This window comes from Sus scrofa, chromosome 9, assembly GCF_000003025.6.
Source record: "Sus scrofa isolate TJ Tabasco breed Duroc chromosome 9, Sscrofa11.1, whole genome shotgun sequence".
NCBI classification, from domain to species: Eukaryota; Metazoa; Chordata; class Mammalia; order Artiodactyla; family Suidae; genus Sus; species Sus scrofa.
In genome coordinates, this window is record NC_010451.4 from 64,889,855 (window position 1) to 64,903,176 (window position 13,322).

Genomic DNA, 13,322 nt, shown 5'->3' on the forward strand with positions numbered 1-13,322 from the left:
AAGGCAGATCTACAGACACACCAGGCGTTGAGAGGGCAAGGGAGGCCCAGCTCTTCCAGGTCACCCAGAGACCCCATTCTCTGCCCAGCCAGTGCATGTAAAGTAATCAAGGATGCAGGAAGTGTCTCACCCTGGCCTGCTCCCACCCGCGTTGTGGCTTTGGGGATCTTTTAGCCCATGTGGGTGCCACCCTAAGTGCCACCTTCTGTCGCTCCGAAATGCTAGAGAAAACACCTAACCCAGTGCCTTATACACAGCAAAGGTGGTCAATTAACATTTTTGAGTTTGGGAAGAGAAAGAACAAGGATGACATCAGGAATCACCACCCCTGACCAATGTCTGACAAAGTGCTCTCATGCACGTTCTCATTGGATTCTCCCCATGACTCTGTGAGACAGAAAGGGTGGGCTCTATTTCATGATTAAGAAAACACCCAGGAAGACCAAATGACATTTCCAAGGTTTAAAAAAAAAAAAAAATCCTTATAAATGGCACAGCTGGAACTAGATGGCAGTGTCTATGTTCTAGACTCTTCTCATCCTACAAAACTGCCTTTTAAGAGTATGACCCTTTATCTAGGAGGAGGCCTTTCGAAAGGTTATTTTCGAAGCCCGAAGCCCCTCAGCGAGGGAAGAAGCCCCCCAGGAAGGGGCCCTGCTGTCAGCACTGACTGCCTGGACAGCCAGCATTGTGGGCTGGCTGCAGGGAGGAAGGCCAGCCGTGAGCCCCGCTCACCACCGCAGACCCCGCTTCCTGCCAGTGCTTCCTGGTCCTGCTCTGGCTGGCATCCTGGGACTCATCCCCACATGGACTGGAATGCTCATGGTGTGGACACCACATACTCCTTCTGGGACTAAAATGCAACGTTCTTGAGGGCCAGGAGCCATTTCAGCTGATTAAAACATGGCCATCACGGAGTTCCCATCGTGGCTCTGGGGAAACGAATCTGACTAGTATCCACGAGGATGCAGGTTCCATCCCGGGCCTTGCACAGTGGGTTAAGGATCCAGGGTTGCCATGAGCTGTGGTGTAGGTCACAGACATGGCTTGGATCTGGCACTGCTGTGGCCATGGCGTAGGCCAGCAGCTATAGTTCCGATTCAACCCCTAGCCTGGGAACCTCCGATGCCACCGGTGTGGTCCTAAAAAGACCAAACAAAACAAAAAAACAAAAAAATCCCATGGCCGTCATGCTTCCCAGCGCCTAAGGTCATCTATGAGACCCTGGGAGATGATGGTCATATGGCTTGTGAACAGAACCACAAACAGCTGCAGCCCCGTCCTCTGATACCAAGTTGATGGTTCCCTCTGCAACGCCAAGAGCACAAAATCATCCTGATGCCGTACGACCCCAGCTGTTTCAGGCATCTAACGTTTCCTCAGCTGTAAACTGAGTCAAGAGCTCAGAGTCATATGCAAGCTCAGCCCTTCCCTGGCTGTGTGTCCTCAGCAAGTTTTTCGATCTCCCTGGGCGCTGGTTTCATCAGCTATGAAATGGAGATAATAACAATATCCACCTTGCAGAGTTGTTATCAAGAGTAAATGAATGAGGATCTATAAATGGCTTAGAATAGTATGCGGCACAGAGGAAGCACCCAGGCATGGTATCTACTGCTATCGTTATTACTACGCTTATTATTATTATCGTTATTATTATTTCCACCACCCCAGGCTGCCTCCACAGGACAATGGTGGGCACATCTAGGTCCCCCATGATTTGTAGCACAGATCTGAACAGGAGGACGTGCTCACATAAATGCCCCACATACTGACCCCTAGCTTGTCTAAGCCCAGTGAGTATCACAGCCTCCTTAGCATCAAAAGGCGAGGTGGTGAAAGGGAGGTGGCCCAGGCAGCCCACTGCTTCCATGGCATGGGGCCACTCTATCCTCTTCAGGATGCTCATCTGTAAAGCTGGGTTGACAACACTCCCTCCCTCCAGGGCACTGAGTTCTCGGCAAAACAGGAGCCGTGCATACAAAAGAACTTTACAGAGGAACTAACAAATATACCAGATTCATATAATTATAAAAATTATCAGAGCACAGGTCTGCAGTCTTTCATTTCCAAATCATGGAGTTCAACTACCACCTGTGGACTAGGACAGGATGATTCCCCAGATTCGGGGTGAACTAAATCCCTAGCCTCCTGGGACCCTGCACCTCGCTGGAGCACCTCGCTGGAGCGCCTCCATGTCTCTGCAACTTTCTCCAGCAAAAATGCAAATTCCCGCCTGTCCCCCAGGGCAGTTCCATCTGGGCTGAACCAATAGGAGGTTGCATTAATTATTCATGTGGTCATTTATTATTCTCCTTTCCCCAGGAAACTCCCAGCTGCCTTAAAGGGCTTTGAAGAGCAGGGATGTGAAGGCGCAAACCAAAATATAAGCCACTTTGTTGTGTCCTGGTTGTGCCAACAAAGGCTGTCAAATGGATGGGGGATGAGGAGGTGGGGAGGAGCAGCAGGGCAGGATGGGAGGGCAGGGGAATGGCAAGGGGGCACCAGCTCTGCCTACCTGCTGATCCAAATACTCTAGGTTTCTTTGCAATTGAAGGTCTAAAAGTTCATCCTACCCGGAGCCCGAGGCCCAACGGCAACACAAACAAACAGGAACATGACAAAAGAAAACAATAAAAAAGGAAGCAAAGCAGTTAAGAGTTAGCTGGGCAGCGACAACAGAGGCCTCTCTGGCCTTGAGGAGTCTGGGGTAGGGCGGGGGTAGGATGCGGGCAGCCACAGAGGTTGCCTGCTGGACGCTCCCAGCTCCCGCGAGAGAGGGACACTCCTCAGCTCCTGGGCCTTCAGGGGAAAGGGAGGGACAAAGGAAGCCATCTAGTCAGCACTTTCTAGTGGATCTTTCTGAGTTTTCTGGGAAAAGCCACCCATTGTTCCTGGATGGGTGCATTTGCTGTGTGTCCAGGCTATAGAGTTTGGATGCCGGGCAGCAGAGAGTCAGAGAAAGAGGGGTCAGCAACAGGTTTTTGGGGAGAAGGATTCTGCCTGTGGGGCCCAGTGGTTCCCTCCAATCCTCAAGTTGGGGGGTCTCGTTCTCCAGGTGGAGGCGAAAAGTCTCAGGAGAACAAATTCCAGGAAGAGACACAAGTAGAAAGGGGAGAAAGTAGGAGAAGACATAATACAGAAAATCTCTTCTTCCTCTAGCCTGCCCCTTGTCTCTTTCCCCAAAAGTGACATTCCATGCAAGGACAAGCTGGAAGCATGCACGCTTAGGCGGAAGAAGACTAGAAGATCATGCTTATTTGGGGAGCTCCAGCCTAATTTTTCTTCCCAGTCCCTAACCTAAGGCCCCCTGTCCAGGCCCTTCCCCATGCTGGAGAGGAGGGTTGTTCTGAGGTCCAGGGGATGTGGGCATTTCATGCTTGCAGATCTCGTCCCTGCTCCTCTGCCCTGTGTCACGGAGGGGGGGGCGGGGACTGGCACGGAACACTGCCCTGGGGTAGAGGCCAGGCCGGGAGGGAGGAGGTATCCAGAGGCTGCTAAAAACCAGACCAGGCACTGGGCACAGAGCCCGCCTGCGTCTGTCTGTCCTAGTCTGACCGCGCCCTGGGAGGGGAGGGGTCCTGAGGGGAAGTGAGACGGGAGGAGAGGACGTACCATCTTATCGTGGACCGTGGGGGATGGTGGGTAGTTGTAGGGGAACAGTCCTGCAGGGACTGGCCGCCTGTCTCCCAGGTAATCATACTGGAAGAGAAAGGGGAGTGGAGAGGTGAGGGGGTCTGGCTGGGACGTGGACTTCCCCACCAACTGACGCTCAAGGTTAGGGATGCTTGTCTCCTGTCCCGGAGCAGTTTTCAAACAAAAATGGACAGCATTTATCCATTGCAATATCCTTGCCATGATTTATCCAGGATCTCAAGATTTGAAAAGATAGACCCCTCTCTGCTCTCTTATATAGAATTAGGGCTCCTGGCACAGCCTGGGGTCGGACACAGAGATGAGTGTTTCTACTCAGGGACAAGGCAAATCCCTCAAGGCAGCTCTCTACGGACAGAACTGCAGGCAGCATCGCTGGTCTTGCTGACACAGCCCAGGGACCTCATGTCCCCAGATGCCCTTGCATCTCCACCTCTTCTCAGTAGATGGTCTTAGGCTTCTGGGGGATTTCGGGGGATGGGAAGGAGGGGAAGGCTGGCGGCTCACCTTGGGGGAGCTGATGGATCGCCTCATTACATAGGCAGCAGGGTCAGCATAGATGTCCTCGCTGCGAGGTGGCAGCCGCTCAAAACGGGCACTGGGTGAGCGGACGGGGGAGTAAATGCGGGCGCGGCTGTAGGAGCCCTGGCTGGGCGAGCGGGGCACAGAGTGGGACCGGGGCTGCAAGGACAGGCGACGCAGGGAGCCGGAGGCGGCATCCAGCTCATCATAATAGACTGGCTGCCGGGAGGGGCTGGGGATCCAGACGGTGCCATCCTGCCGCCCATAGCCTGCAGGCTCCTTCCACTCACGCAGCTGGAAGGCAGGGCCGCCTCCGTTCCGGAAGGAGTGCCGCTTGTCCTCCAGGGCCCAGGGCGGGCTGATCCGATCATAGGCGGGCATCGAGCAGATGCTGTCTGGCCGCACCCCTGGCGGGTAGTACTGGTAATCGTCAGGGTACTGGGAGGAGTAGGGGCTGTAATACTCAGGGACCCTACGGGACACAGGGTAGAACCTAGAGGGACTGAGAGAGAGAGGACTCTGTAAGGAAGCCCCCAGCGCTCTGCCCAGGTCCCACCTCCACGCCCTCCAGCCTAGGGCAGGGTCTGGCCAGGTGAGTGGTACCCCAGGCTGACCTGTGAGCACACAGGGGCGCCCACTGCCCAGGCACTGAGGCTTGTTTCCAGAGGTACAAGGAAAGACCCAGCTTCCGAGCTCCCTCCCTCAACCCTGAAGCCAGAAATTGCACCATTCAGAGAACTTCCGTCTTTGTCTCTTTAAAATGAAATACCCCTGGGGAGAAACTTTAAGCCTTATTAGCCATCTCTATCTCAGCATGAACCAATTTATCAGATCCTTTCCGGAGAGGCGAAGCGTGGAAAGAACGCTAGTGCACTGGGCAGCTGGAGGAGGGCTCCTGAGCGGGGATAAAGGGGCGCCCTCCCTGATGAATGATCTTGTCAAGGGCGGAACCAGCAGGTTCCCGGGACTCAGCGCTAGTGAGGTGCTCTTCCCAGGGCAGGGCAGGCCAGGCCATAAGCCACAAGGCTGTTACCTGCAGCCCCTGGAGCTGTCCAGATGCCCAGGGAAGGAGGGGTAGCCCCCTTGCCCTGATGAACACGATCGAGTCCAAAAAATGTCTTCAAATATTTGAGCCACTAGATAAAGGAGTAAGTGGGTCTAGAGGGTAGAACTAGGGCCAACGAGTGGCAATCTTTTTCTTCTTTTCTTCTTTTTTTTAAGGGTCACACCCGCAGCACATGGAAGTTCCCAGGCTAGGGGTCAAATCAGAGCTGCAGTTGCCAGCCTATGCCACAGCCACAGCAATGCCAGATCCAAGCTGCAACCTACACCACAGCTCATGGTCACCCTGGATCCTTAACCCACTGAGCGAGGCCCCAGATATCAAACCCACATCCTTATGAATACTAGTTGGGTTCGTAACCCTCTGAGCCACATCAGGAACTCGCAATAGTTTTCTTTTTTAAAAACTATATATAAATAATGGCTTTCAAACAATTAGAGCCAAATGTGGTACAAGGGTCAGCAGCATGGACGGATGTGTCACTGGAACAGCTCTAAAGGCCCCTCGCTATGACTGGCTTCATGTTTCAGGGACTGGGTGCTCTGTGCCTTCCTCTGAAGGAATTACGCAGACAAAGAAAGAACCGGGAGCAGGGGGCAAACTCTCCAGATGGCACCGCAGGGCACGAAGGACTTGGGCAAGTGGGGAACCCTGGGGTTTTCTTGGTGTCCCAATTCAGCCTGGCTTCCAGAAGGTTTCCAACAGGAGATGTGTCCCGGTCAGCCCCCAGCCCCAGCCCCCAGTTGGAGCACCACCCCTACTCCACCCGTCCCCATCAGGCCTCACCTCCGCAGGTCTTCAGGAGGGGGCACCCCTCGGCGCAGGTTCACCCACTGCTGAAGCTGGTTCATGGAGCTCTTGCGCTGCGCGATTTTGTCAGCATTGGCACGTGGAGGGAAGCTCCGCCGATGCCCCCCACTCTCTGAGTCCTGGGACGGGAAAGCCGTGCTCCCCGGCCGACTGGGGGAGCTATACGGCCAGCCGTTGGGCTGAGCAGGCTGCTCCCCGCCTCCTGGGACCCTTGGGCCCTCGGGGTAAGGGCTGCCTGGCTCTGAGGCTGGTTCTGGTCCAGCGTGGACGCCATTGGCTTTGAGCTGCGGCTCGCCCTTCACTTCGGGCCTCTCAGGCCTCTTCTCTGCTTTCTCGCAGCCTCGGCCGTCCCCCTCCCCTCGCGTCTTGGCATCTGGTTCAGGCTTGGGGAGGCTGTTGTGGGGTGGCTGGTGATGGTGTTTGCTGGGAGGGATGTTCTCCGAGTCTGGCTTCTCGTGGCTGTGGGATGCCAAGGGAGATGTTGTAAGCGACTCCAGCCCAGAACGGAGCACGCGTGGGAGGGAAACTGGGAAGGACAGAAGGAGCGGAGAAGGATGGGCAGGAAGGCCGTGGTGGGAACAGGATTCAGCGAATTTCCAGTCTGTTTCCGAAATCCTACCAGTTTATCTTCTTACTCCAGCCTGGGCTATTAGAAAACACAATCCGAGCTTGCCTGTGCCTGTGTGCTCATCCTGCCCTCCCCGTCTCCTCCACGGCTCGCTCTCCGCTCCCCTCTGCGGATCCACCTTGCGTCCAGCCCACAAGTTATGGCCGAGACTGCCCTGAGCCAGGCTAGGTCTCCTCTGCAGCCTGTCCCTGACCCAGCCCAGTGCACACTTGCTGTGCACTACACACCACACATAACAGGAACTGTCCTTGGTGTCCCAGGACACAGAGGCTTGTCACAGCTCAGCCCTCTCTCCTATAGAAAGTTACTTAACTTCCGTTGAGTCTTGGACTCGTCGCTGGCGGGAAGGGTCAGACTGTATGAGATCAACATGGCGGGCACCCCAGAGGCCAAAGCTGTGGCCTCAAACGTCACAGGCATAGAAATATGCTGGTTCCCAGGCCTCTCTAAAAGAAGCTGCTTCCAGCACTGACTTTCCATTAGAGTACAAGCCCTGTGAGGTAGGAGCTTCTTCTCCCTTGGTTTCCTCACACCCTACCCACATTTCTTTCTTTCTTTCTTTCTTTCTTTCTTTCTTTCTTTCTTTCTCTCTTTCTTTCTTTTTTTTGTCTTTTTGCTATTTCTCGGGCCGCTCCCTCGGCATATGGAGGTTCCCAGGCTAGGGGTCAAATCGGAGCTGTAGCCGCTGGCCTACGCCAGAGCCATAGCAACACGGGATCCGAGCCGTGTCTGCAACCTACACCACAGCTCATGGCAACGCCGGATCCTTAACCCACTGAGCAAGGCCAGGCATTGAACCCGCAACCTCATGGTTCCTAGTCAGATGGAACTCCTCCACATTTCTATTTATAGTAAATAGTCACGAAAAGAATGCGTGAGCTTCTGGAAGTCCGCCCCTGCTGGAAGCAAAGATGGAATCTTATGATAATGTTTTCCCTGCACCTTCTCCAATTCAACATTGTCAAGCATCCCTGTGGAGACACTGCTTGGTAAACACTTCCAAGACATGTAAATAGACTTGGCATCTATACGGTAAAACCTCCTTCTGCTGGATCTCTGTTAACATCTAACTCAAGACTCATCGCCCGGTTCAGGTAGAGACAGGCACTGAGACGCTGGGGGATGGTGGGGTGAGATGATGAGAACAGCCATATACTGAGTGCTTACTGCACGCCAAGCTTTTCGCCTGTACTATTTAGTCCTCATGACCACCGCTGGAGGTAGAAATATAATTACTCTCTTTGAGGCGCAGAGGTTAAGTAACTTACACTCAGGTCACACAGTGGGCAAGTGGCCACGTTGTGATTTGAACCTGAGGCTACCTTCCCACAAAGCCTGTGTATCTAACAAAACAAGCAAATGACCCTGCTCTTCTGGCTCCTGGCCCGGCCCTGATGGAACCTGGCTTCATTCTTGGCCTCCAGCAGCTCAGAGAGAAGAGGAGGAACTGATCAGGGGGAAAGAGACAGCAGGTTCTGAAGTCACGTAGCCAGGCACCCTGCTGGGAGGCAAGGAGCTGGTGTTCTCAGAGGTTCAAGTCCACGTGCTGGACTCAGCCAAGGCATAGAGAGGGCCACCTCTTCCCTCCTCCTGTCTCTGGCCCTCCCCAGCCCATGCCCAGTCCCCTGCACTCACTTGTGACGTGAAGCTTGGGGCACCGACTTCTGAGTGGGAGGGATCTGTACTCGCGCGGCCTCCCCCATGGCCTGGATCCAGGCCTCCTGCTCCTCGGGGCTCTCAGCACTGAAGAAGTAGGTGCGGACCCCAGCATGCTCAGCCTGTGGGGAGAGGCAGTGCGTGGAACTGGCCCCAGCCTCGTCCACCCAGCACACAGTCACCTGTGGGGAGAAGACACCCACGCCCCCAGAACGGGTGGTCAGGCAGGTCATTCCCCTGCCCTGCAGCACTTCGCCCCACATGGAGCTCAGCCCACGGCTGCCCAAGAGCTCCAGCTGGTGTCTGAGCATCTGTCTTGTCTAGCTCTTCTCCGGACACCACTAGGCAGCCCGATAGCCAGGTCAGCTTGCCTGCCCCACCGGAGGTGATTATAAGCAGGAGGAACAATTACCATGCCCGATCTCCCATAAAATTCCATCTTTGATTGGAAGGGCAATTACCCTACGCCTGGGAGAGATGCCCGCCCCAACCCCGAGAATGTGCCCATTTCGGTCCCTGCTCAGCCTCTGAGAAGCTGGCACTGTCTCTCCCATGCAGAGGGACAGTGGCGGGCACGTGGGGGGCATGCACAGACAGTCAGAGCACGCTACCTAGTTGGTGGCTGCAAGCAGGCGCAGCAGGCGGGAACCCTGAAGAGAGCTCCTGTCCAGAGGAGGGGTCCTCACGCGGCCAGAAGGAGGAGAAGCAGAGAACAGGTCAATCGAACACCAGAGAGAACGAGAGAGAGGAGACGACATGACAGGAATGTTGAGGAGCCGGGGGGTGGGGTAGGGGAGGGAATTGGGGAGCTCTTCAGACTAGCCCCTTCTACTCAGTGTCACTTTGGGGACCACAGCACCCAGCAAGGCCCAGCTCAGCCCACCAGGCACAGGGGTGGAGAGCTTGCACCCTGGGAATCTAGGCTGGTGGAGAAGAGAAGGCAGGGCACCCCAGTGCAGACCAGACCAGCTCTGCTCCAGACCAGCTCTGCAAGTGCCAACAACTTGCAATGTGGCTCTGGCCTTAATTGATGCGTCTGTTTGGTGGGGAAGGTCCACAGGGAAAAGATGCTGTGGTGATGGGTTCTTTCTGGGATCTCAGAACACTCCCTAAGAGAGTTAGCCCTTTTCATTTCAGTCAACATAAGAGATCTAGAAGTGACCAAGGGTCTCAGATGGGAACTTCACTTTGGTCTCTGACCCTTCAGGTACTAAACCCTGGGTCTCTGGGTTGGAAGGAGAGAGGCAGGGCTTCTCTGAGCAAGCCCGGAACAGTAGCAATGTCATATCCACACCATCCCTGTGCTTCCCAGCCCAATGTTCACTCTACCTTGGCACCTTCGCCAGCAGGTGACTTTTTCCCAGAAAAGCCACTACCCAGTGAGGGAGCGCCCTACCTCTCCTGTCAGTGCCTGACCTCCAGGTGGGGGTGCTGGGCAGAGGCAGGGAGGTGCCCATGAAAAGCTAGTGAAGTTGAGAGGAGATATCTGGGGGTTGAAACTGCACAGAAAGGAGTTCCCCTCGTGGCTCAGTGGAAATGAATCTGACTAGCATCCACAAGGATGCAGGTTCGATCCCTGGCCTTGCTCAGTGGGTTAAGGATCTGGCATTGCCATGAGCTGTGGTGTGGGTCACAGATGCAGCTTGAATCCCGTGTTGCTATGCCTGTGGCTTAGGCCAGCAGCTACAGCTCCGATTCAACCCCTAGCCTGGAACTTTCCTATGCTGCAGGTGGGGCCCTAAAAAGACAAAAAAAAAAAAAAAAAAAGAAAGAAAGAAACTGCACAGAGATATGGGGAGCAGGGGCCCAGGCAGGCCCTCTGGGGTGAAGGACACATGGTTATTGCAGAGGAGAGAGACACACAGGTGGGACTAAGGGGTGAGATCTGGCTGGTAGGAGTGAGCAGCAGATAACTAACTTGCTGAGCATCTAGTGGGCGTCTGTGTGTGCAGCGCTCTGCCCTGGGCACCAGTCACAAGAAAAGCAATGACATGCTCTTTGCACTTGAAGAGCTCACGGTCAAGCTGGGGGACAAAACATGCCCGTGGGGAAACAAGGAGAGAGCAAAGGCACGGGAACAACAGCTGGTGACAGGAAGGCAGAGGGCCTGGGAAAAGACAGGGCGATTGATGGGGAGCCAGGGGGAGGACACCAGCCTGGAAGCATGAAAGGGGCCCAGAGAATTGAGGGAGGTGCCACCGTGGGGCTGTGGGAGGGGGAGACTAAGGCGCTCAGCAGCAGGCTGGGTGAGAACAGTGCTGGCTTGTCACTGGTCATCCCAGAGTTCTGCTTGGTGGCCGCAGCAGGACAAGCCTCCCATCTGTCTCATCTGCCCCCCCTCCCCTGGGGAAGGGCCACTGAATAGCCACAGTTGGAACGCTTTGTGGGCCACTGAGCACAGCCCTCGGAGTTGGATTTTAAAGAGGCAGTGCATTCCTGGGGGAAGGGCAAGGAGGAGAGGGGCTGATGGGTGCGGGGACCTGGGGCTATGGAGGGGGACATGCCAGTCACTTGGGAGGTTGATCTAACGCTGCTGCTGCTGCAGAACTCTGAGCTGGAGGGGGTGTGTGTGTGTGCACACACGCAAGTGGGAGCACACAGGTCTGGAGGGAAGGGTGAGACAGGCTGTCTGACTCTGTGGGTGTGGGTGTGTGTTTAGCAGGTCTGTTTGTTGTTGGTTAGACAGCCTGTTCCAATTTTCCCAGCTAAAAATTCAGCTCCCTGGAGCCAGAGTTTTAGTGATTGTTCATTCTGCAGACAGGACCCCCGGAGGCTGGGAACTAAGTATGTGCCAAAGATGTCCCTCCCTCCTGCGTATCTGCTCACCTTTCTGCGGCCAGGTGACCAGAGCAGAGCTTAGGACAGAAAAGGGCAGAGTCTCTGGGGCCCCAGGAGCTCAGATGCTGCCCTGGAGGCACCTGAGGGTTTTCAGGCTCTTGGACAGCAATTCTCCACTAGGGGAGAGAGGGCTTTGTACTAGGAAAATGCATGGTCGATATCACGGTTTTATATTGTGAAAAAAAAAAAAAAAGCATAAGATACAAAAGAAGCGTGGAATTTTTATTGTTTTTAATGGGCCATGAATTTTTAAATATGGAAAAGCACTGGCCTAGGATAAGCCAGCTGCAGGCCAGTCTTCAAAGGGTGGCTCCCCCGGGGGTTCCAAGGAGTAACACTGAGCAGGCAGGAGAGGCCCATCTCCCTGGGCTTTTTTTTTTTTTTTTTTTTTTTTTCTCTTTTTGCCATTTCTTGGGCCGCTCCCACGCATCTGGAGGTCCCCAGACTAGGAGTCTAATCAGAGCTGCAGCTGCTGGCCTATGCCAAAGCCACAGCAATGCAGAATCGGAGCCGCGTCTGCGACCTACACCACAGCTCACGGCAACACTGGATCCTTAACCCACTGAGCAAGGCCAGGGATCGAGCCCACAATCTCATGGTTCCTGGTTGTATTTGTTAACCACTGAGCCACGAAGGGAACTCCATCCCTGGTCTCTTAATTCCCTTCAACTGGGTCTCCATGACGTTGGCAGCTCTTGATTATAATGAAACTCAGTTCCCATTTTTTCCTAATTTTCTCTAATGATTGAAAATTGGGTTGGTAAATTTGGTGCTGGTGGGGAGGGCATAGTTTCCTGGGCCCAATGTGGGGGAAGAAGAATTTCCAGAAGGGATCTCAGAGCCTGACCTGCCCCTAGCTCCTGCTTTTGCTATGAGGGATTTCTTAGGTGCCAGGCCACTGGGCAGAGGGTCCACAGGTTCAGGACAAAACTATTTCTCCCCCAGGAAAAAACTGTGGTATCGAGGAGTTCCTGTTGTGGCTCAGTGGAAACGAATCTGACTGGCATCCATGAGGACACAGGTTCGATCCCTGGCCTCGCTCAGTGGGTTAAGGATCTGGCGTTGCCGTGAGCTGTGGTCTAGGTCACAGACACAGCTGGGATCTGGCGCTGCTGTGGCTGTGGTGTAGGCCGGCACCTCTAGATCCGATTAGACCCCTAGCCTGGGAACCTCCATATGCCATGGGTGTGGCCTTAAAAAGAAAACAAAACAAAACTGTGGTACCACTGAAGCACATCTCTACTGCCTCCCACCTCAGGGAGAATCACCCACCTGACCCCTGAAGGAAGAGGAGGGCTTCCCGGAGCAGCCTGGCGTGACACTTACGACAGCTGCCCTGAGTCCAGGAGCCACTGCCTGCTCCCCCCGGCACCACGTGGGATTCCTAAAGGAGGCAGCTGCTTTCCCGTAGGCGCCCTGCCTCACCTGGGAGAGGGGGGCCAACTGACCTTAAAGGTGTGTTTCCGGCTGATGTTGTCTGAGGGCTGCACGGCGGCCACCCGGAAGCTCAGGAGGGGGATGCTGCCCAGGATGTTCTCCTCCTTCTCATCTGTCGGGGAAACAGAGGCACACACCTGAGACGCGTGCGTATGCGTGGATGTGCGTACACGTGGAGGAGAGAGGGCATGACATCCCTGTTATAAATACATAGCAACAAATATTTCTTGCTCATCTACTAATTGTCAGGCACTCGGGGCCACCATCTAATCACATGGGCCGTGCTCTGCACACCTCCAAGGGGCGCACTCCCTGGAGCTGGGGAGTTGGGGGGTGTGGTGGCCCTGCAGACACTGTTCTAGCCTTGGGGCCTATTGAGATGAACGTGAGAACAGTCATACACGCCCTTGGGGAGCTTACATTCTAGAACGCGAGCCAACGAGCACACAGGCACCAGCCTTTCGGAGTGCTGGCTATCTGTCCAGCACTGTTCTAAGTTAAACTCTCAGTGGGTTAACCAGGTTAATCTGACCACCGATCCTGTGAGTGGGTATGGTTCTGACCTTCAGTTTATAGGTAAGGAGGTTGAGACGCAGAAAGGTTGAGTCCTTTGTCCACAGCTACTTAAGTAGAAAGTAGTGCACTGGTCTTTAACTTTCAAGCTAGCATTTTTAGCCTGCCTCCCACCTACAGTGTCTCTCCCAAGACCATTCCCAG

The 13,322-nt window shown here is 54.6% G+C and overlaps 1 protein-coding gene across 10 annotated transcripts in view; it reads right to left on the bottom strand.

Moving 5' to 3' along the window:
* PLEKHA6 (pleckstrin homology domain containing A6) overlaps positions 1-13,322 on the bottom strand; it is a 150,653-nt gene that overhangs the window by 13,052 nt on the left and 124,279 nt on the right. For 6 of the 10 annotated variants that reach the window (XM_021063215.1, XM_021063223.1, XM_021063217.1 and 3 more), the window contains 6 exons: positions 12,617-12,717; positions 8,310-8,512; positions 6,023-6,505; positions 4,159-4,675; positions 3,613-3,699; positions 2,516-2,569 (listed from right to left, as the gene is read on the bottom strand). In XM_021063215.1, the coding sequence (XP_020918874.1) occupies positions 2,516-2,569; positions 3,613-3,699; positions 4,159-4,675; positions 6,023-6,505; positions 8,310-8,512; positions 12,617-12,717 (1,445 nt within the window). The remainder of the gene's footprint in view (positions 1-2,515; positions 2,570-3,612; positions 3,700-4,158; positions 4,676-6,022; positions 6,506-8,309; positions 8,513-12,616; positions 12,718-13,322) is intronic. The other 4 variants (XM_021063220.1, XM_021063218.1, XM_021063216.1 and 1 more) reach the window with 2 other exon arrangements.